The 24064-nt window shown below is 46.3% G+C and overlaps 1 protein-coding gene across 3 annotated transcripts in view; it reads right to left on the bottom strand.

Moving 5' to 3' along the window:
- Positions 1-24064, bottom strand: part of LOC147096679 (SPARC-related modular calcium-binding protein 1-like) — a 99037-nt gene that overhangs the window by 55758 nt on the left and 19215 nt on the right. Inside the window, exons 4-12 of one of the 3 annotated variants that reach the window (XM_085973249.1) lie at positions 21952-22051; positions 19694-19744; positions 17910-17966; positions 14408-14485; positions 11870-11938; positions 10906-11098; positions 9707-9789; positions 9015-9111; positions 6565-6812 (exon numbers count right to left, since the gene is read on the bottom strand). In XM_085973249.1, coding sequence (XP_085829375.1) covers positions 6565-6812; positions 9015-9111; positions 9707-9789; positions 10906-11098; positions 11870-11938; positions 14408-14485; positions 17910-17966; positions 19694-19744; positions 21952-22051 — 976 coding nt within the window. Of the gene's footprint in view, positions 1-6547; positions 6813-9014; positions 9112-9706; positions 9790-10905; positions 11099-11869; positions 11939-14407; positions 14486-17909; positions 17967-19693; positions 19745-21951; positions 22052-24064 lie in introns of those variants that run through there. The other 2 variants (XM_085973248.1, XM_085973250.1) reach the window with 2 other exon arrangements.

The raw sequence follows: 24064 nt of genomic DNA on the forward strand, positions 1-24064 counted from the left end.
AGTTTCCAAAACGATTACCCTCACCCTGCCGTTATCCTAATCACCTTAGCGCATCGCTTTAATGAAATATCTCTGCCCTGGCTCTATGCAAGAACTTTCATACGATTATTATAAATATAAAAAAGGTTATGCATGTTAGTGTATGGGGGTATAGAAACATAGAAGATAGGAGCATGAGTAGGCCATTCGGCCCCTCGAGCCTGCTCCGCCATTCAATGAGATCATGGCTGATCATCCAAATTCAGTACCCTGTCCCTGCTTTCTCCCCATATCCCTTGATCCCTTTAGAAGAAATATATCCAACTCCTTCTTGAATATATTTAATGAATTGGCCTCTACTGCCTTCTGTGGTAGAGAATTCCACAGGTTCACCACTCTCTGGGTGAAGAAATTCCTCCTCATTTCTGTCCTAAATGGCTTACCCCTTATCCTTAGACTGTGACCCCTGGTTCTGGACTCCCCGATCATCGGGAACATCCTTCCTGCATCTAGTCTGTCCAGTCCTGTCAGAATTTTATAAGTTTCAATGAGATCCCCTCTCATTCTTCTAAACTCCAGCGAGTATAAGCCCAATCGACCCAATCTCTCCTCATACGTCATTCCTGCCATCCCAGGTATCAGCCTGGTGAATCTTCGCTGAACTCCTTCCATGGCAAGAACATCCTTCCTCAGATAAGGCGACCAAAACTGCACACAATACTCAAGATGTGGTCTCACCAAGGCCCTGTACAACTGCAGCAAGACATCCTTGTTCCTGTACTCAAACCCTCTCGCTACGAAGGCCAACATACCATTTGCCTTCTTAACCGCCTGCTGCACCTGCATGCTTACCTTCAGCGACTGGTGCACAAGGACACCCAGGTCTCGTTGCACTTCCCCTTCTCCCAATCTATTGCCATTCAGCTAATAATCTGCCTTCCTGTTTTTGACACCAAAGCGGATAACCTCGCATTTATCCACGTTATATTGCATCTGCCATGCTTCTGCCCAATCACCCAACCTGTCCAAATCATCCTGGAGTTTCTCGGCATCCTCCTCACAGCACACACGCCCACCCAGCTTTGTGTCGTCTGCAAACTTGGAGATATTACATCTAGTTCCCTCGTCTAGATCATTAATATATATTGTGAATAGCTGGGGTCCAAGGACCGATCCCTGCGGTACCCCACTAGTCACTGCCTGCCACTCGGAAAAAGACCCGTTTAATCTATGTGTAGAGTACGCTTAAACTACTTCACTCTCAATCTCCCCCGCCAACCTAAGGTCACTTTCCCCTTTAACTACATTTGGTGCCAATTCAAATCTCTACTTGGTTCTAAAGCACGTTGTTCTTAATAGCCTTCCCCTTCAAAACTGCTAGGATCCAAGAATTAGTTAAACTACCAGTCATGTTGCTCATGCCACTGTTGTTCATGCCACTCCTTCGATTCTTAAAGAAAGAGCCGTGGATGTCAAGAGGATTGGCACAAGAAGCATCAGTTGCACCAACTGCAGACAGAGTCTTGGCTGCAGTAACTGTGTTCCCTCGAGCCAGAGCCAACAGCCATTTCACAATTATTCTTGATCCTATTGCATCCCATGGCAAGTCAACGGTGTTTGTTCAAACAAGCATGCCAGCCGTTTAATGATAGTTTGCATGCTACTGAAAAGCTGTAGGTCACAAAAGGTTAAGGCAATTATGAAACAACTGAATTAACTAGGGCTGAGAGGAGGCTCATGTGGAGCGTAAATGACGGCACAGACCAGTTGGGCCAAATGGTAAATTTTATGTAATTCTGCACTGTAAATTTTATGTAATTCTATGTAAACATCCTTGGACTGATTCACAGACAGACAATGAAATATTCTCACTAAGGATGTGCTTTTCTTTTCCCAATGCGTGGACTCTTGCTCTGGGGTCCGGTTCCGTTTTTCCGGATTCAGACCTATGCTCACCAGACTTCCACATGTGTGCATCTTCAGGCGGGGGGGGGGGGGGGTCACAAGGTGAATACAAATGAAGGAGGCCACTCAGCGCCTCTTGAGTTTGGCCTTACAGAAACAGAACCTTACATTCTTGGACCTTGAAGGAATCTAAGCTTTTTATCTCCACTACCCTATCTGGAAGACTATTCAAAGAAAAAAAAAAAAGAATTAATTATATAGCGTCCTTCAGGACTTCCCAAAGTGCTTTACAACCAATGAAGTAATTTTTTTTTAGGTGTACTCACAGTTGTAATGCAGCAGCCAATTTGCGCACAGCAAGCTCCCACAAACAGCAATGTGATAATGACCAGATAATCTGTTTTTTAATGATGTTGGTTGAGGGATAAATATTGGCCCCAGGACACCGGGGAGAACTCCTCAGCTCTTCTTCATAATAGTGCCGTGGGATCTTTTACGTCCACCTGAGGGGAACGACGGGGCCTCGGTTTGATGTCTCATCCAAAAGTGTTGACCGCTTGTTGAATGAAGAAGTTCGTACTGACATCTGCCCTTATTTGTCCTTTTTTATAAGTTTTACACAATGCCCCTTCTACTGTCACTGGACGATGATCAGGAACAGGAAGAGTGACTAATTTCCTCATTCCTGGGCACTGAGGCCAATTATAGCAACGGAGACTAGCTAAATCAGCCCAGATCAGGGATTGAACCTGTGACATTCCAGTCTGCAATGGCAAGAAAAGAAACGTTTCTCAATAGGGCACCGCCACCTTTCGGAGAGGTTTGCAACCAGACTTAGTTCCTGGAACAGTCAAGAACAGCCTGCTCCATTAACTCAATTTCCACAGTCGCTTTAATGGGCATAGAAGCATTTAGGTGAAAATCAAATGGAAGATCTGCTTCAGGGCACACTGCTATGATGTGTGTGTGCTATGAAGCCAACAAGATTGGTAAAGCACTGTACATCTGTGTTACAAATGCCTGGTGAAATGATATCTCGGGTCCTTCTAGCAAGATGTCTCTACAGGCACTGACCACTGCTTGGGGAGTGAAATTTATTTCTGAACTTCTCAATCGCTATTTTGCTCACCCACAATACAGGAAACTCTCGATTTACCGGCACCTAAATAACCGAAAATCTCTGTTAACCGGCAAAATTCAGGTAAGTTTTACTTCAGATTAGTGGCCGTTCCTGGATCTGTGGCTGTGTAACTGGGGTTCCTGCACTTGTTGCTAAGCAACAGGGACGCTTGGTCTGTGGCCGGGGTTCCTGCACATGTTGCTAAGCAACAGGGAAGCCTGGATTTGTTGCTGTGTACGGAGCTCTCGTACCTTTTAACTATACCTCTCTGTAATCCGGACTTTTTGATAAACCGGCACCACGCCGGTCCCGTCGGTGCCGGATAATAAAGAGTTTCCTGTATTCAAACAAAGGAATTGAATCTTAAAAAGCAATGAAGACTCATTTGGTGGTCACTTGGCCTGGTAGGGCGATTTCCATGATTCACACCTCTGGCAGCTCGTCCTGCCTTCTTGCGAGGAGCCAATGGTCTGTCGTGCAAGAGATTTCCTTTGTTGTGCCAGCTGTGGCTCCAGGGTTGGATTCACTGGCAACAATCCTCATCAGTCTCTATTGTATTCAGCTGACTGGGATCCCACCCAACTGCTGCATCTTTGTCTCCTGTGCAGTATATAAGTATAACATGCCTGAACCCTGAATATAACGATTCATATCTTGTCCCTCCATTACGATCTGTTCTTATCTTTTCTCTTTCTCTCTTTGGCCCTCATCAAATTGCCGAGGTGGGCTGGCATAGACATGATGGGCCGAATGGCATATTTTTTCTGTGATTATATCATCTAAGCTTTTAGAATAATGAAGATTATTTAAGGTGGATGTAGAGAAATACTTTGCAAAACCAAAAAGAGGGAACCAGTGGGCAGGACCATGAGCTGAAGCATCCACTGCACTTAATGAACAAAACTTCTTCACACATGGAATGGATTGTAACCAACTGGAAAAAAAAAACTGACTTTGCTGAAGTATTCAGAAGAGAATTGGACCAATTCCTGATTCAGCAAAGAGTGGAGGAGCGACATTTGGAACCATCTGCCCCACGTAAAAGTGCCCCAACATTACGGAAACAACCCAGAGACCAGACGGGTGCGTTACAGACCGGCAAATATAAACATCAACCGTGGAGAACTGCAATCTGCTGGGTGTGAGGCGAGATGGCACTTTGATCAGAGGCAGATATCTTGCTCTGAACAGTGGAAGAAATGGGTTGCCTCATGTTCCGTGAGGCACAGGAGACTAACTAACATGACAGCGCCTTCAGTCATCACACTCCAGCATCCTGGAACCCACACCTCTCCCCAAATCCCTGCACATTGCAAGGTCTCCCCTGAAAACCAACTTATTCAAGCGTGCCTCGGTCACTTTCCTAAAACCCACCGCCAAACCCCTGCTCAGTGCCTGACTCTTCCTTTATTATAAAGCACCTTGGGATGTTTTGTTAAAAGTCCTAACAACAACTTGTATTTACATAGCGCCTTTAACGTAGTAAAACGTCCCGAGGCGCTTCACAGGAGCGTTGTCGGACAAAATTTGATCCTACATGAATGCAAGTTGCTTTTTACCTTATGGAGCTGCCTATGGCTCATCCTCTTAGGAGAAAAAAAGAAAAAAAATGTAAAGCTTAAATGTGCAGGTATCCATTCTTCCAACTACACTCTCAAATTCTACCTCCTGCTCCCAAAGAAACTGAACTAATTTCGTGTCCACTTAATCACTCATCACATTCTTGCTCACTTCAAACGCACAAGATTTATGTAAATCACGTGGTATTTTGATTTACGAGCTTGCCGACATCTGTTACCGTATGTGCGAAACGTTTAACCACAAAAATATGTGAACAAACAGGAACCCAGGTTAGCACAAAGCTTTGAAAGGCTGCTGGCCTCAAAACCTTCAGATTAGGCACTAATCTGCAGCCAATTGTCGTTAAGTGAACACCCTTGCAGGGGACTGGGTGCAGAGAGATGTCAACACAGGCCAGTCCCGCGGTGTGAGATTTCCGTTTGCGAGCCGTCTACCTGAGGGATCAAACAGCGCCAAAACTACACCCATCACATGGGCCTCAAGAGCTAGCAAAGCAGCCTCCTTCTTCTCCCTTATCCCCTTTACCCTGCCCGTCTTTTCATTTTCTTTGCAATTCCTTTTTACTCTTTTAAACAGCCTTCTGGGCTGGAAGATTTCCTAACAACAGTCACTGCATTTCAAGATAATTCATTGTATGCGGTGCATTGGGCTGTTTCTGAGAGAGGGGACAAGTTGCTACATAAATGGCACAGGTAGTGAAAGCAAGAGACAGCAATGGAGGCAGGGCTATCCCAGCATTCATAGTGATAGTGAAAACCCTGTATTGAAACTATAAGCCCTAACAGGGCACTCTCCTGACCAGTATGGAGGCTGGAATCTCTCTATTTCCATACCTTTCCCTTACACTCTCACTCTCCAGTGAAAGAGAAATGCCAGGAATTACCAGCATGATTGCAGCATGTGATACACAGACGGGAGAGATTCAAGATCATGATCTGATAGCATGAAAGTCTCATCTGTCTTCTGGCTGTGTGTCCTATGTGAAATGAGTTTGTGCAGTCCTAAAATAGTTCTTACTGGGCCCCAAACAGTAAACAGTATGGAGGTGATGTGTGGGGCTGTGTTTGTGAGGGGTAGTGAGAGTGTGTGTGTAGATGGGTGGGGGTGGGGGAAGTGTATATGTGTACGCGCATGTTTAGGCGTGTGTTGTGTATAGGTGTGTTGTGTATGAATCTGAAGCTCCCAAATCCCAACTGCCCGCACTAGATTGGATAAGTAGCAGTAAATAGAACAAAAGGTCATTAGAGTACACGGTCACAGATGTGGGCCCTTCACTCTCCGAGGTTCCTGCCAAACCGTACTTCAGCATAACTCTCGTTCTGTACTGGGAGACGGCAGGACAAAAACACAAATATTTACAATCCTTCGGACTTCTCTACCAATGTTAAACAGTGCTGTCCTGAGAGATAGTGTAAGCAAATAAACTCTAAACACTAAAGCAGTACAAAACAGGGACAATTTACAACTTAACAAATGTTGCTGGAGAAAAGAGTTTTTTTGCTTCAATCATGCAGGATAACAGCAGACAGCTACAAATATTTACTATTTAAAAATAACTTCTGGCAAAAATGGAGCAATAGGTCAAAAACTGACCCTCACCCTGACGACTTTGACCTTCATTATACTGTTTCTGCAGTGCTTCCACAACATAGTGACAGCCAATCCACTCCTCGTTGTGAAAGCATTGTGAAATGACCATGGGCACTTGGAACATGACAAGGTGAAATCGGCCTGGTCATTGTACCAGACTACTTACATTATATTTTCTTATTGCAATTGAGAAACTTGATAACAGGCAAGGTTGGGAGGAGGGTTGCAATATTCAAAGAAGTAAATCAGGCTCCAACCCACTGAATTATTAGTCTAGCTCTCTGGATTACTAATCCAGTAATATAACCACCACACTACCGTAGCCCTATTCCCCATTTCCCAGCATTAACATCTTTGCTGAACATGAAGACATTAAAACATAGGCCTACTTCTGCTTTTGATGAACCCCAAGCATCCCTTCAGCTCGTGCAGTGAAATGGACTTGTTGCTGTTGAGGTCGCAGTATTCTATGAACTTTCTGGTGCACTTCCTCGGCTTGGCATTCTTCCTCAGGTAAACCTTGAAGGGCCTCAGCTCTTTCTCGGAGATCTCATTGTTGAAGTCCTTGTCGAGTCTCCCAAAGTACCAGCGAATGGCGCGGTCCTCCAACAGGAATCCAGTCGATCCTTCAGAAACTCTGCAGAAAAACAGAAAACACGTCTACTACGCCATACAGACCAGAAAGTCCCAGGTTCGATTCCTGCCGAGTGAGAAATCACCTGATCTTAATCAAGGCAGGCTACATTGGTCTCAGCACTCCATTGTCGCTGGGTCAAAATCCCAGAACTCCCTACCCAACCTCATTGTGGAAGTACCTTCCCCACACGGACTGCAGCGGTTCAAGAAGGCTCACCACCACCTTCTCAAGGGCAACTAGGGATGGGCAATAAATGCCGGCCTTGCCAGCGGTGCCCATATCCTCAGAATTGATTAAATAAAAACATATCCCTAGTCAGACTTGAATATTGCTCCCATATCTTGGCAGTCATTGTGATCTTTTTCATCTTCTATCCTACTCTATTCAGCTTTGGCCCTTCATCCAGATTTCTCAACTATAAAAAAAATCTTGCAGAAAATGTGGGAAAGGAATGTCAATGCTGAATGGACTCCTTTTGCAACAAAGATTAGAAGAGATAAGATATCAAAGGCATGCACAACAAATGGTAACAACTAACCTTAACACTAAGTGATAGCAGCTGTGTCAACTGCAGACTTACAGAACATGATGACATATGATACCCACATTTGTCCTACATAATGAAACCCATAAAAATACAACACACTAGAGCTCCTGGGACTTCTAATCGAGTCTTGCTGAGGCTAGCGTAAACAGTTAAGACAACACATTTGTGATCTAAAGGAGTCCTTGGGTATGTGAGTATAATTCGTACTTTATATCATGTAAGGGGTTCTGTTTTATTATCTCATTGACTTGATTTAATAAAGAGTATTAGCCAGATGTGTTCAGCGTTCCATACTCCTCAAACACGAAGAAATCTTACTCCAATTGTACAGGGCCCTGGTGAGACCACACCTGGAGTACTGTGTACAATTTTGGTCTCCTTACCTAAGGAAGGATATACTTGCCATAGAGGGAGTGCAACAAAGGTTCACGAGATTGATTCCTGGGATGGCGGGACTGTCGTATGAGGAGATTGAGTAAACTAGGCCTGTATTCTCTTGAATTCAGAAGAATGAGAGGGGATCTCATTGAAGCATACAAAATTATTACAGGGCTCGATAGGGTGGATGCTAGGAGAATGTTTCCCTTGGCTGGGGAGTCTAGAACCAGGGGCCACAGCCTCAGGATAAAGGGTAGGCCATTCAGGACTGAGATGAGAAGAAATTTCTTCACACAGAGGGTGGTGAATCTTTGGAATTCTCATCCCCAGAGGGCTGTGGAGGCTCAGTCATTGGGTATATTCAAAACAGAAGTCGATAGATTTCTGACTAGTAAGGGCATCAAGGGATATGGCGATAGGGCCGGTGAATGGAGTTGAGGCAGAAAATCAGCCATGATCTCAGTGAATGGCAGAGTAGGCTCGAAGGGCCGAATGGCCTACTCCTGCTCCTATTTCTTATGAACTTGTATTAGAGGTTAAGGATGTATGTTGGCAGAGGAGGAGCGGCTCCGAGGAAATTCCCAACCAAATACATCAAAGAATGACCAGAGGGAGAGAGAAGCAGAAATATCTCAGTGGCGCAGCAGATTGTATGGGATATCTAACCAGAGCTCACCAAGTTTTGAAATGTCAGGACTGCGGAATGAAGCATTTTCCCACCTTTTGGCTGGAGGTTAGTTTTCAGAGTGTGTCAGAGAAACTCGCCCCGCCATGAACCCGGGAAACGACGCCAACCAGTGTCAGCATCAAGCACTCCCAGATCAAATACTGCATGGGTTAGATGCAAATCAAAGTCCTGCACTGCTCCAACAATGCACCTCAAACGCAATCCGTTTGTAACCCGACGGCATCAGTGTGGCATTTCCATTTCCCATGCCAGCCATTCTTATGCCATGTATGAATGAGATTGCCAACTTGGTGCCAATTTGTGCTGAATTAGGGGGACATTTTGTGCTGTGAACCCACACCCAATAGGAATTGGGCTGAGACAGCCCCAACCCATTTCACACACAACCCCTATAGTCAAAACATCCCATTAGTCTGAGCAAGATTTAATTGCAAGCCCTTGAGTTTACTGGATCATACTTGGGTTTGCATCCATTCCTGTCACATTTATTCTTCAGCAGTAAACAAAAAAAGTGTGCAACCAAGTCAGGACTTCATGGAAGTACACATCTTTCCCCTTTAAGTCTTCTTAAAATACAATTAGACTATACCTTCTCCATGTTAGATGGGAACCAGATTGGGCCATGTCCATGATCAGGGACTTCAACAGTCCTGTTACAAACTCAGTCTTCTTACCACCAGGGCAACCTGAGACACATAATAAACATTAGCAGGTCATAGCAACATGGTTTAGGACTCTACCCTACACTTCTAGGCAAATGCAGCAGCCAACTTGAACAAAGCAAGATCCCATAAACAGCAAATGAGATGAATGCTCAGTTAATCTGCTTTTGGTGGTGTTGGTTGAGGGATGAATGTTGGGCAAGACACCAGGAGAACTCAGTATTCTTCAGAAAAGTGGCATGAGGTCTTTTACATCAATCTGAACTGGGACTTCAGTTGAACATCTCATCTGAAAGTTAGCACCTTTGATGATGCAGCACTCTCTTCCTGAAGTATCAAGCTAGATTATGAGCTCAAATCCTGGAGTGGGGCTTGAGCCCACAACCTGATGACTCCGAGGCAAGAGTGCGACCACTGAGCCAAACTGACACATATAAAGGAATGTCACAGCTAGCCTGGTCACACTATAGATGTCTCGGCAGGTTAGGCTGACCAGTGACTTGCGTTTCACTGTTGTAAAAATCATAACACACTGGCCATCATCTATGACTCTGCTTTCTTTCTTTCTTTGTCATTCTCATACCAAACCCAAGTTAGAGCTGGGATAACTTTTACTCACCTTGGAGTTTCCTGTCCCTGAAGAGGGGGCCCATCTCAGAGATTTTCGACCTTGCGCCACTGCCACAGTCAGGTGTCTGATTACTGCAGAGAGAATGGGAGAGCAAGTTGAAATCCTCTGGCCAGAATATTGACTTTAAGAACTTCAGACCTCAGGTTGTCCCCTGACTTTCCTGCTGGATTCTCCTGCTCCAATGAATTCCCTTCCTATTTTGAGCTGTGGAACTCACCTTTTGTCTTTCGAATTCTTTTAACGGAGGGGCAAGTATTGCTGTGAACCTGTGCACCTCCAGCTGGGGAAACTATCGTCCAATGGGGTATAATGTCCTGCTATTGCAAGGAGGACGGTGGCAATGCACTCAGGCATCTTACGGTGAGTTGTACTGCTCACCTTCCCACTCCAGAAGTGTTCCTCTTACTTACCATTCCCACACTTGCCTAATGAACAACTAGTGACTATTTTCCTCAAATAATTTAGACTTCGTAAAGCATGTTAACCCATCTGTCTCGTTCAAGGTGGTTTTTCAATTAGGGAATGACTGCAGGCTGGTGATTCGCTCTCAAATTAAAGCAGGTGACCTCAACAACAACAACTTGCATTTATCTAGCACCTTTAATGTAGTAAAACATCCCAAGTCGCTTCACAGGAGCGTAAATCAGTCAAAATTTGACATTGAGCCACATAAGGAGATATTAGGATAGGTGACCAAAAGCTTGGTCAAAGAGGTAGGTTTTAAGGAGCGTCTTAAAGAAGGAGAGACCTGGTTACTCACCAGGTGTCGCACTGAAGCCCGCGATGGGGGTGGGGGGACCTTTTCACTTGAATGAAAGATTGAATTTCCACACAACAAGCAACAGAATTCACTCCACCGGGGACAATTTGCCACATTTCAATATTTACAGGAATTGCATTCCCTCTGCTCTCAATTGTTTCTTTTTGCACCTCAAGTCACGCACAGTCTCCTGACTGGGAGGGAGGGTAAACTCACAATCTGCTTCCACCAAAGGTTGATCTTTGACCAGCCACTAGGAAGATCAGGCTAGGTGTGCAGTTTGACCGCCTCACTTGATGATGTACCCCCCCACCGTCACGTTTTAAACGATCCATGACTCAAAGTGTTTACTGCGCATTGCCAGTCTCAGCATGGCCACCACCGATTCAAGCTTGCCCTAGTCCCGGTTATCTAGTGCGGTGCTCACCGTGCGGTCGTGCCTTGGATCGGGTGGCCAGAATCAACTCGAACACACCAGCAGTATCCGGTGGCTTGGTGGCACTGCACCTGTTTGTATAATCCGCCTGTGCTGCACTGCGGAACAAAGGCCCCCTCGTACTGATGCTGTTTCGCTTCTTCGATGGCAGCTCGACGCTCCTGTTCACACGACACCGGCTGGTCTAATGAGGAGAGAAAAAGTACAAATGACATAATAAGCCACCATTAAAAACCTACTTTGTTTTATTTTATTTTCCCCTCCCGTTTCACTCACCCCCCTCCCATGACTCATGCTGAGGTAAGTTTGTTCTCCAGGACCTCATCCAAGCAGTCAGTCTTCATCTGTGACCCCCCCTAAACATTGAGTGTCAGCAGGCTAATTTACCGTGTGGGGCATCACAATCCATCTGTGTTTTCAGAATGCTTCCAATAGGAATGAAACTAAAGAGTATTTGAGTAGCTATGCCTTGATTGAGCGCTGTAAGTGTCAGTTTGACCACGTCACAAAGCGATCAGATGGTGAGGGACAGGGAATAGGTGCAGCCAGTAGCTGGGATCACATTATTAGCCTCCCAGTGTCAACATCAATCACTCCTGGGCAGCTACGGGGGGTTAGATGCAGAGTATAGTAAAAACAGATCAATAGGCCATTATTTGTGGGATCTTACTGTGCTTCAAATGGCACCCATGTGGGCCTGCAGAACAACAGTCACTGCACTTCAAAGTAATTCAGTGTACGGGATTTACTTTGAGATGTTTCTGAGAGAGATGATGGCGCACTCTATAAATGCAAGTCCTACAAATGTACGTCCCCTAATTCCTGCCAGAAGTCTGATGTTCTCCTGCTTCCACCCCCTCATTTGTGAGCCTTGGGATGTGTTACTCTGTTAATGGTGGTATGTAAATGCCCTGGCATCAGAAGGAGGAGCTGGCAATCTACTGGACTCACTTACCTAGCTTGGCACTGCGGTTTGACTTGGCATCTCTAGTGAATAGAAACCACAGGGCTGGATACGTCAGTTCTGAAGAACAAAAGCAAAATATTAAAATAGGAGAAGGCCTCGACGTCTCTTGTTGTTGCTCACTCTGCCCCTGCCCCCATTTTATATATGTTGGAGCTCTGATAATCACGTATCACTTCTCCTAATTGCAGTCTAAACGAACTGGCCTTGAAATGTTCACTGCCATCCAGTGTGGTACTGACCCCCACAGACCCAGAAAGATCCCAGGTTCGATCCCCAGTCTATGCTTAGTGAGCTGATCCTAGTTGGGATGCAACAATTGGCTTTAGCAGGCCTGACCTCGGGAGAAGGGGGGTGGGGAGAATCGGGGGGGGTTGGGGGAGGGGGTTCCCACTCCTCATTGCTCTCCAGTGACCAATGACTGGAAAGGGAGCTTGCGTGGACACCAGGCTCATTGTAATGGACTCCATGGCCGAATAGTGGGCACTCAGTGTCCAGGCTCATAGGTGAAGAATGGCTAATGGAGGCCTGTGTGCCTCCATAGAGCTGTACCCAGCATGAGTCCACATCTTCAGGAGAGGAGAAAATTGGAGGTGGAGTGTGGGGAAGGGAATCTCTTTCTACATTTCAGTCTTCATTCCACCTTTGTATTCACTTCCCTTTCAATATTCACCTCTCACATATACGTATCTATACGTGCATCATATTTTCTTTTGGATGAACCCAGTATGGGGTAATTTTCTGACTTCACACTCCTGTCGAAGAGCCTCACTCGCCGAGAGCATTTATTGGAAATTCAAGTGCATGTGATTTTCTGACCAATAGACTCGATGTAATCACTGCAGAGACTTTGGCCACAATTTTGCCAGCGGTGTCGGGATGGGTGCGGGACAGTTGGTTTCCAGCTTCCAGTCCTGCCCCCAGCTGCCTCCGCTCCACAGACGTGATTTTCCCTTGATTGACCTTGTTAAGCCCGCCCTGCGGGCTTGCTGGCCAATTAACAGGAAGCGGGTCTGATGATGTCATTTGATGACGCATCATCTGCCGGTTTCCTTAAAGGGGCCATGCACAATTATTTCTCAGTGTTTGACAGCATTGAGGTGCTGAAAACACTGACAATCGCTGCACAAAGGTGAACTCTTGCACCCAGGCTCTCCAGTGACTCCCTCCTTAGGCTAGAACAGCTAGCAGCTGCAGGTGAGGTGACAGAAGCGATCTGTCACTGGTGAGAGAGGTTCTTCCAATGAGGTGGCACTGGACATATAGTTGGATTTAAAAACTTGTAAGCTAAAGAAATCTGTAAATGTTTAAAGAATGCAGTAACCAACATTTTCTTAGCTCTGAAACTCACCATGTGCAACACTGGATCCTTCACACCACTTCTACAGCTGTCAGCATTCCACAAACATTACACCAGACTCACAACACGCCACACTTACCTGGCGTGGTGTCCAGACATCGGGAAACCCGACCCAGAAGCGTGAAAATCCAAAAACAGGCTGAAAACTACTGACAAGTACCTGTTAATAGGCAGGTAATTGCCTTTAATCCACTTCCTGCCACTAGGTGTCGGGTCCATTCGCAAATCAGAGACCCGACACTTGGGAAAATTGTTTGGAGGCGGGTTGACGGCGGGGTCGGAACCTGCCCTCAAGCAAATCGAATTTAACCTCTGACCCGCCTCCAAACTCGCCCTCTGAGCGCCGGCAAAATTGCGGCCAGAAACTTTGCGGAGTTAGGTCGGGGGCAACACTGAGCTTGGTGATGATGCCCCATGGTCATATAGCTGCCAGCACTCTTAACATGAAGAATGGTGCCCGAGATCCCCATAAAACTGTTACCCAGGAGAGATGGGGTAAAATTGGAGGGACACCAGAAGAATCTGGTGCAGTGCCATTTTTGTTTGGCTTAAAACAACAGTTCCCAGAGTAGGTACCAATGCCACCCTTGCGATCGCTGGTCCCTGCCGGGCGGGACACTATACCATATGTTTATCTTCGAATCTACTTGAAGAATAGCTTCAGCTGGAATGGATGTGCCAAAGGGTCACTTACCCCAAGTTTGGGTACGGTAGTATAATGGTTATGTAACTGGACTAGTAATCCAGAGTGTCTGCCCTACTAATCCAGGTAAAATTCTAGTTCAAATCCCGCCATGGCAGTATAAGAATTTGAATTCAGTTCAAATGGAAATAAATAGCTGGAATCAGTAAAAGTGACCATGAAGCTTGTTGTCAAAACCCAACTGGTTCACAAGTGTTCTTTAGGGAAGGAAACCTGCCGTTGTTACCGGGTCTGGGCCTCTGTGACTCCAGTCCCACACCAACGGTGGTTGACTCTTAACTGCCCTCAGGAGTGGCCTAGCAAGGCACACAGTTGTATCAAACTTCTTTTGGGCAACTAGGGATGGGCAATAAATGCCACCCTTGCCAGTGACACCCACACCCCGAGAGTGAATAAACCAACAGTCACTTTCCGTTTGAGTGCCCACGTGCATGGCAGCTGGGTTGAGAAATCGCAGAAACCTCACCTGGATTTTTGGAGATTATTAGCGCATCTTTATGCCTCTCTTCAACAGACCTCTGCTTGGGATGATCCATTGTTTCACCTGTTTCGGGAATAGCCAATCAAAAAAAAAACTGTGGGAGGTTTTTGGTACTGGATCTTTGCTGCGTGCCTCGTAACCTTAACTGACCTTTCAGCTAATTCGTGGGCTGAGATTTGCAGCTGAAACCCGACTTGCGCATATAAAATAGGATTCTTCCGCAGTTAAGTTGGCAGAGCGGGAGAACTGTCCGAGGCGATTCCCGAGCCTGGTTATTATGAAGGGTGGGCGTTGGGTGACTGACACTGGAGGTCACTTGCTCACGGCTTCAGTCCTTTCACCCTCTCTCTCTCGGAGTTTCCTATCTCAACCGTGCAGCCGCAAGCAAACCAGCAACCAGTGTTTGGCCACAGGGAGAGTGGGGAGGGTCGGAGGTGCATCTACCAACTGATGGAGACCTGGGACCAGATCAACGGCCTCTCTGCTGGTGATGGAGCATGGCATGGGAAGATCCCAAAAAGGGCAAGCAGAGAAAATAACTTGAAAGAAACAGCTGTACTCTGAAAACCAAACAAGGTGGTTTTGGGCTGTCGGGAATAAATTGAGATAATCTTTAAAAGGACATCTTGTCCGGAGCAATAATTTTATTTATAGGCCTTTGCCAGACTCGGTGGGTAAATGTGTGGGGAAAAAAAGTCCCAGGCTCGATCCTTTGTCGCTCCGGAGTTTGTAGATCACTGGTGGTAGGGCCACTACAATTGATCTCAGGGACTCTATGTAAGAAAGACAGACTTGCATTTATATAGCGCCTTTCACGACCACCAGATATCTCAAAGCGCTTTACAGCCAATGAAGTACTTTTGAAGTGTAGCCACTGTTGTAATGTAGGAAACGCGGCAGCTAATTTGCGCACAGCAAGCTCCCACAAACAGCAATGTGATAATGACCAGATAAACTGTTGATTGAGGGATAAATATTGGCCAGGACAGTGGGGATAACTCCCGCTGCTCTTCTTCAAAGAGTGCCATGGGATCTTGTACGTCCACCTGAGAGGGTAGACAGGGCCTCGGTTTAATGTCTCTTCTGAAAGACAGCACCTCCAACTGTGCGGCACTCCCTCAGTACTCAACTAGAAGTGTCAGCCCAGATTTATGTACTCAAGTCCTTGTAGTGGGACTTGAACCCACAACCTTCTGACTCAGAGGCAAGTTGCTACCCACTGAGCCACAGCGGACACATAGGAAGGCATTAAAAAAAATTAACTGTGGAATTCCTGATCCTAATCACTAGCCAGTGACCCCTGCAGGAAAGTACTCATGTGTGCAGATCGGGTGAGGGCAGGACCGAGTTCAGCTGTGACGCATCCCATGGTACAATAAAAAGAAAAGTAACGACTTGCATTTATATAGCGCCTTTCACAATCTCAGGACATCAAAGTGTTTTAGATTCAATGAAGTACTTTTTTGAACTGTAGTCACTGCTGTAATGTAGGAAACACGGCAGACAATTTGCGCACAGCAGGCTCCCACAAACAGTAATGAGATAATGACCAGATCATCTGTTTTTAATGATGTTGGTTGAGGGATAAATATTGGCCCCAGGACACCGGGGAGCATCGATCAGGAATTCAGATGTGGGGATCTCTTTGAAACTTATAAAATTCTAGCAGGACTGGACAGACTAGATGCAGGAAGGATGTTCCCGATGGAGGGGGAGTCCAGAACCAGGGGTCACAGGCTAAGGATAAGGGGTAAGCCATTTAGGACACGGATGAGGAGGAATTTCTTCACCCAGAGAGTGGTGAACCTGTGGAATTCTCTACCACACAAGGCAGTTGAGGCCAATTCATTAAATATATTCAAGAAGGAGTTAGATATATTTCTTAAGGCTAAAGGGATCAAGGGATATGGGGAGAAAGCAGGGACAGGGTACTGAATTTGGATGATCGGCCATGATCTCATTAAATGGCGGAGCAGGCTCGAGGGGCCGAATGGCCTACTCCTGCTCCTATCTTCTATGTTTCTATGAGGGCAGCATGGGAGAGCTTTCAGATAAGACATTAAACAAAGGCTCCGTCTGCCTGATCAGGTGAATGTAAAAGATCTCATGGCACATTTACAAAGAAGCACAGTGAGTTCTCCTGGTCTCCTAGCCAACACTCACTCAACCATCGTCAAAAAGAGATTATTTGTTCATTTGATGTTTGTGGGATTTTGCTGTGCGCAAATTGACTGCTACATTTGCCTACCAAACAGTGTCTGCACTTCACAAAGTAATCCATTGGCTTTTGGGATATCGTGAGGATATGATACAAGGTGACAAATAAACACAAGTTCTTGCTTTCTTTACGTTGATGGGAGATTCCTAAATCCGTTCAGCTTGAATAAAAGTTTGTGGTAACAATACACGACATACAGGAAACTTTGTGTTATCCGGAGGCTAAATGTCCGGCAAGCTCTAGCCACCGGCAAAAATCAGGAGACGTTTTGTTAGATTTTTTTTCTTCTCGTGGCTTTTTTTTCTTCTCGTGGCTTTTTTTTCAACAGTCAGGCTCTGCAAAGTCTCTGTAGCTTAGCAACAGCTTCAGAGAGACGCTTCCAAGGTACGGGCCGACTGTTTAGAAGCTGTTGCTAAGCAACAGTGTTTGTTGTCAGATACGGAGATGAAAAGCTTCCGTATCGTTCAACATTAGCGCTGGAGTGTCCGGCAGTTTTGAGGGAACGGCAACAGCTCGGTCCCGTCGGTGCCGGAGAGCACAAAGTTTCCTGTACATCCCTGTAGATACGAGGGTAGATGTTATGCATTTGTGCTCCTGCCAGGGAGCTTCATGCAGCGGGAGCACATATCGGAAGTTAATGGACTAAAAATGGTGCTGGGCCTACTGACCTTTCACGGGTGAATTCCCGATATGCGCTCCTGTCATCTAAAGCTCAGCTGGCTGCGAGGGTTTGAGAGATCTACCCTCCAATGCATTCAATAACTTGCAATGCAACTTAAAGCTGCACTTAGCCTCGATGTCCACATCTAGAAAAAGGCAGCGATTTCCTTTCTCTCTCTTCTGTAATTTCCTTCCCCTCCATTGAGTGAAAATATGGCCATTCTCAAAGTGTTAAGTGCTGTTTGTGGGAGCTTGCTGTGCGCAAACGGGCTGCCACGTTACAATACAACAGTGACTTCACTTCAAAAGTACTTCATTGGTTGTAAAGCGCTTTGGGACATCCTGAGGTCTACATAAATGCAAGTCTTTCTTAAAGGGGTTCCATCTGGACGAAAATGTGCATGGCAAACCTTTAATCATTCATTCACAAATACACAATGAAAAAGCACAGGTCGCATTAAAATGCAACATGTAGTCACGTTTGAGAGATCACCGAGCCGGAAGTCTTTCTCTCATTCTTTAAATTGGTAAAATGTATAATTGCAAAACAATCCCCCTACAAAGAGATGCAGCTGCGACTGACGGGACAGAGCAATGAGCGCTGTGTACCTTCACCTTCGTGGCGAGTCTGGGTTCTTGTGGTAGGCCGGAGCTTGATTCCTTGTTCTGGGATCAGAGAAGAAAAAAATCGAAAAGACACTATTATTGAGGTTAGTATTATCCATTCTCCCCACACTCTTGGCTGGATGTTCAGAAGCAAAGAAAAGCCTTGAAAAGACAGATTGGAAGAAAGGGGAAGGGCCGGTGCATTTCCGGCTTGGACGCTACCACTCCGGCACTGTCCTCTTTTCCCTCCTCCTCTCCTGAAGGACTGCTCAGTAGAAAGCTTTGCGCCCGCTCATTAAACTGGGTACCTCAGTAATATAGTGTAATAATTCAACGGTCACTCTATTGGGCCCCCAGTAACACTCTCAAACCAGATCGCTCAACAGCAGCTTACGGCCTTCACAACAACAACAACTTGCATTTATATAGTGCCTTTAACGTAGTGAAAAGCGGTCTACCGACGCCTCACGGCAGCGTTATCAGACAGAACCCAACACCGAGCCACACAAGGAGCTATTAGGACAGGTGACAAAACCTACCCCTTTGACCAAGCTTTTAAGGAGCATCTTATAAGGAGGAGAGGTTTAGGGAGGGAATTCCCAAGCTTAGGGCCCAGGCAGCTGAAGGCACGGCTGCCAACGGTGGAGCGATGGAAATCGGGGATGTGCAAGAGGCCAGAATTGGAGGAATGCAGAGATCTTGGAGGGTTGTAGGCAAGGTTCCCTCCGATTTTATTTTTTGTGCGCGCGGTCCCTTTAAATTTGCTGCGCGGTATCTTCCAGCGGCAACTGCTCGTGAACGTCCTGCGCGGGACCTCCCGACTGATGCGCAGCCACGCGCCCACCCACGCATCTTAAGGGGAACATTGGTTGCAGGGAGCACGTTACAGGATAGGTGGTGGCCACCAAGTGGGAAGTGGAGCAGGAGTTAGTGCTGGTGACTGAAGGTAGTCACAGGAGTGGGCCCTCAGGAAGCTGTTTACAGGAGAGGGACAGAGGTGGAAGGGTTTAGGAAGAGAATTCCAAACTAGGATTGTGCTGGTGAAGAATTTTCCAGTGATGGTTTAATAAAAATCTCCAGATGTAAAAACTGTGTCTTTTCTAGTCGATTTCTAATGGAGACTTGGATCACGTGACTCTCTCTTTAAGCTTGGAGAGTTTGATGAGATCAATCAGTAACTCAGCGTTTCATTTCCCACTATTAACACCCCTCCATTTCCCACCACTGTAAATGTATCCAGCCTGTAACTAAATAAAGAATTTCTATATTAAACACACTTATTTATTTTCCATCCAAATTGTTGACCACATCAAGATGAGGGACATTTCTGTTGGAAATAGAACATTTCCGATACACCAGTGTCAGTATCGAGTGTTCTCAGGTCAGGTATGGCAGAATTAAGGTCCCTCTATAAGGCTCCAATAATGTGCCTCAGCCACAACCTGACAGCAGAGACCCCTCAGTACATTCCCCATCATTTCCCACACCAGCATTAATGTGGACCCTCTAATTAGTGCCGCATTATGGGCAGTTTTGTGCTGTGGGCCAGGCACCCTAGGAACTCGGATCGAGGCTGCTCAACTGATTTCCCGTAGGGCCCAAACAGCCTGCAGACAGAGGAGAGGTTCATCCCATCATTTTGGGCTCAATTGGAATCCAGGTACCAGAGGTGCAAGGACAGTGAACCATATCGTACTGTAGCCCATGACCATGTCAGTTGTGTTCAGACGAGTGCGGTACTGAACTGCACCAGAATCAAGCAAAATGGCTGAAAGCTTTTAACTTACCCATCCTGCTGGAGTCGCGATCCCGCCGGGAGGTTTTGTCTCTTGTAGACCCTGAAAGCAAAGTTAATTTTGGATAAATTATTCGCCTTTCACTGTTCACTGCATTGAGGGTTCCTGTAATTGGCTCTATAGGAGGAGCTATTAAAGGGACATTCCTTCCCAGGCATCCACGTGATCCAGAAGTGAAGCTCGGTGGGAATCCTCCGGTGTGGAGGGGGGGCCGCGGGGGAGGTCACTCGAATTGCAGACTTTTTTTTTTAACGTTTTAAACAAAAATCATGCAACTTTGCACCTTTGATTGCAGCAGCACAGTGCTGGGTGGGGAGGGGGAGATGTCAGCAGCGTACATAACATCAACATGGGCCGATTGGGACTTTGCACCAGGTTTTGGGATGAGTCTCATGAAATGGCGGATTAATGCAGAACACCAAACTGGAGCACCGCCCAGCTGGGGCATGGAACGGATAAACAGGAGTCCAGCCATTCCCCAAGTTATGAATTCCCAACCTCCGGCATACTGTGTGTGCCCACGGATCATGCGGCTATTAGCCATGAAATGGCTCTTTACTAACGAGCTGCTTCCCTCAGCCCCTGATGTCAGCTGTAGGGTCATTTTCTCCTATGTCGTAAAGCTACTCATGGTGGGGGGGGGCGGGGGGCACACTTCCTGCAGTGAACCCAGACCCCTCTGGCACTCTCTCCTCGGACCGGTCAGAAGGTTGTGTGTTCAAGCCCCACTCCGGAGACTTGAGCACCAAATCTAGGCGGTCACTCCCAGTGCAGTACTGAGGGAGTGCTGCACTGTCCAAGGTGCCGTCTTTCAGGTGAGACGTTAAACCGAGGCCCCACCTGCCCTCTCAGGTGGATGTAAAAGATCCTGACATGAATCAGTCATTCATGAAAGAAAGACTTATGAAATAATACTGAGCGGCCTGCGGGTGGCGCTGTCCAGAGAGAGTATAAATACTCGGGCACGGGCCCAGCTTGCGCAGGACATTCTTAACAGGAACTAGTGAAGGACACAACTAGACCTCCATGTTGTAAAACAGTTGATTAAAGCTTTGTTTAACGCTTAGACCAAGTGCCTAGTGGTTTTCTTATGTCAGATCCCACGGCATTATTTCGAAGAAAAGCAGGGGAGTTCTCCTCGATAGCCTGGGCCAATATTTATCACTCAACCAACATCACTGAAAAGCCAGATTATCTGCTCATTATCACATGGCTGTTTTTGGGACTTTGTTGCGTGCAAATTGGCTGCCGCGTTTCCTACGTTATAACAGTGACTACACTTCGAAAGTACTTCAGCTGTGAAATGCTTTGGGACGTCGAGGTCATGAGAGGTGCTTTATAAATGCAAGTCTTTTTTTTCTTCCAACAAATTTCCAAAATCCTTTTGGAATTTTTTTAAATATAGATATTGACATGAATCAACTGAGTGGCCTGCGGGTGACGCTGTCCAGGGAGTGTATAAATACCCGGGCACGGGCCCAGCTTGCGCAGGACATTCTTAACAGGAACTAGTGAAGGACACAACTAGACCTCCATGTTGTAAAACAGTTGATTAAAGCTTTGTTTAACGCTTAGACCAAGTGCCTAGTAGTTTTCTTACGTCAGATATAACGTGACCTTCTGTGACGTTGCTCATGGAATGTGCAGGAGTGTGGAGCGTGGTTGTCGTGTCCAGCTGCTAACTGGCCCGCCCCTTTAAGGCCACTGCTCAGGTACTCTTTGTGGGGAAGCGGTCTGAGCAGGTTATAAATAGAGGCTAACTATTGCTGTTGTTGGGCGTTTCACCGGATAAGCAGCTGCTTGGTTCCTCTCCTCATTATCCCAACTCTCTGCCCAGGCGAGCTCAAGGTGAGAAACAACCTGCAAGAAATGACTGGCTTTATTTTTTTCTTGTTTAGCTGAGTGATTTGCTGCTGTTTTATGTCAAATGCGACATCTGGAATGCGACATCAGCGAAGGGCAAACCACGAATCACACACGTTGACCTCAGTTGCCAAATTCCCGATTCCAATGCAGTATTGGTAAATTGCAAAAACGTATCCCGACATTTTCCAAATCTCAGCGAGTGCCTCATGTACCAGTTTCTACATTAAGTGTACTTGTTTCACTTCCTGCGTTTCTGCAATTATATTTTCCAATAAGCAAAACAAAGGGAAATTTCTTCTGGCTTACAAGAGCTCTGGGCACCTGCAAAGGGTTAACTGACAGTCACCTGGCCACAAAGTTAAATGCCTGTGTGTGTCTAGTACCTGAGCAGGTCGGAGTCTGGTTGTGGACTGAAGATCCGCTGACTGGTTTGCCCTCGGGTGTGACGCACCAGCAATAGCCCGTCAACTTATGGCACTGAACCTGTTAAAGTGGAGAGAAAGAGGGAAATTATTGTGAAAGCTAACCTCTGTGTACGTGGTGCGTGTGTGTGTGTGTGTGCGCGCATGTATATGATTTGTTGGTGTTTTATACTGTGAGTGCGCGCGCCAAACTTCACCACGTATCTGTCAAGGCCCTTGTCCTAATCCGCAATCCCGGCCCCTAGCAACCTTCTCCAGCCAGATGACCCAGGTTACACCTTCCACTCTGGATTTCCGCTGGTTTCCCACTCCTCTACTCCAGAGTCAGAGACTGACCTTTCCGTCACTAGCTCCCCTCAAGCACCTCTGAAAACTATCTTCCCAAAGTACTTGGCCCTGCCACTTCTCTCACTTTCCTCAAAAGCCTATCTCTTCAACCTCACTCTCAGCCCAACCCAAATGTTACTGTTTGCTCTTGCACACCTCCCTCCACTTACCTGGTTAAGTCTTCGGAGATGTTCCTCGATGTGAAGAGGCGGTTAGCTTGGTTCAGTGGTAGCGTGCAAGAGATATGGATCAAAGACGGGTAAATAAGAGGTACAGAACTGCCTTGATATGATTAAATGGCGGAACAGGCTTGAGCGGCTGAATGGCCTACTCCTGTTCCTGTGTTCCCATGTTCCTCTTGCCAGTTAAGAGGGTTAGGTGGTAAATTAGTCAAGATTGTGATGACATGAACAACCACAGCCTCTTGGAATGTGCTTGATTGCCTCGTGGCATGTTTCCTGAATTGGACACAGGTTTTTTGCCTCTGTTGCGAGGGAGCAGAGCAACAGTTTGCAACATAAACTAATGGAGCAGGTTTCATAAGTTTGATGATCTTTTTCTTGCCATTCTTTTCATATGTACATTGGTATGTTTTCACTTAAAGAGAGTCTGGATTGTCCCCACAGCTCACCGGTAAAAAACACTACCAGAGGTGATAGTGGGCCAGTCAGATCAGGAAAATCCCAGGTTTTTTTGTTGTTGTATTGATTGGTTTCACTTTGAAGGTAACTCCCTACTTGGAACCTGAAGTTGCTGAATTTACTCGAGTAACCGGAGACGTGACATGTGGTAAGTGTAGCACGCTTGGGAGGACTTTGGACCTATGGTTCCCAAAGCTCTCCACCACTGGGGTTTCCTCACCTCATGTCTGGGTTTGTTGTAGACTAATTGACAGAGATCGATTGCAATGATTAGTCAACATCTCCATTAGCGTTGTATCATGCGACCTAAATGGACCTTGGTCTTTTTCCGTCTAGCAATTCCTATGTTCCTATGAACATGGAGCATTGCAGTGTCATGAGGTCCCGGAATCCTTCACTCAAGAGACCGCCTCCAAGTGGTTGAAACCAGTCTTTATTGTGTTATGGAGCGTGGAGCTAACAATAATCAGTGGGTACGGTCCTGAGAAATCTTTGAAATATGCTCACCCCCCTGCTGATTCCGCCGATACCTCTTGCTGCTTAATAGTGATCTGCTTCTTTACAGGGCTGCGCCAGGTAGTAGAGTCTACAACTGTAGCAAAACCCAATTTGCAGAATAATCGGCAAAGTGGCAAATGACTGATGCAACCATTCGTACTCATGAGGTTCCCTCCATGTCATAGCTGGCCTGGTGAGGTTAGAATCACAAAGTGACTCAACAGGGCCCATGCATTAATCCGAGGCCCTGCCTGCCCTCTTACGTGGACCTAAAAGATCCCATGGTACTATTCAAAGAAGAGCAGGGGAATTCTGGCCAACATTTATCCCTCAACCAACTGTTTATTTGTTCAATTAGCTCACTGCTGTTTGTTGGATCTTGCTGTGTGCAAATTGGCTGCCTGCATTAGAACAGTGACTCCACTTCAAAAATAATGAATCGGCTGTAAAACACTTTGGGACGTCCTGAGGTGATGAAACGTGCCATATCAATGCAAGTTCTCTCTCCGCAGCTGCCAGAACTTCAGCTGGTTCAGGGCTTCACATGGTGTTCGAGCCACCAGCCCCCAACCTGTGGGCCTTGCGCAGACAAGTGACAACCCCACAGC

Source organism: Somniosus microcephalus, chromosome 34, assembly GCF_052327205.1.
Source record: "Somniosus microcephalus isolate GS21.2 chromosome 34, FLI_Smic_1.0, whole genome shotgun sequence".
In the NCBI taxonomy this organism is placed as follows: domain Eukaryota; kingdom Metazoa; phylum Chordata; class Chondrichthyes; order Squaliformes; family Somniosidae; genus Somniosus; species Somniosus microcephalus.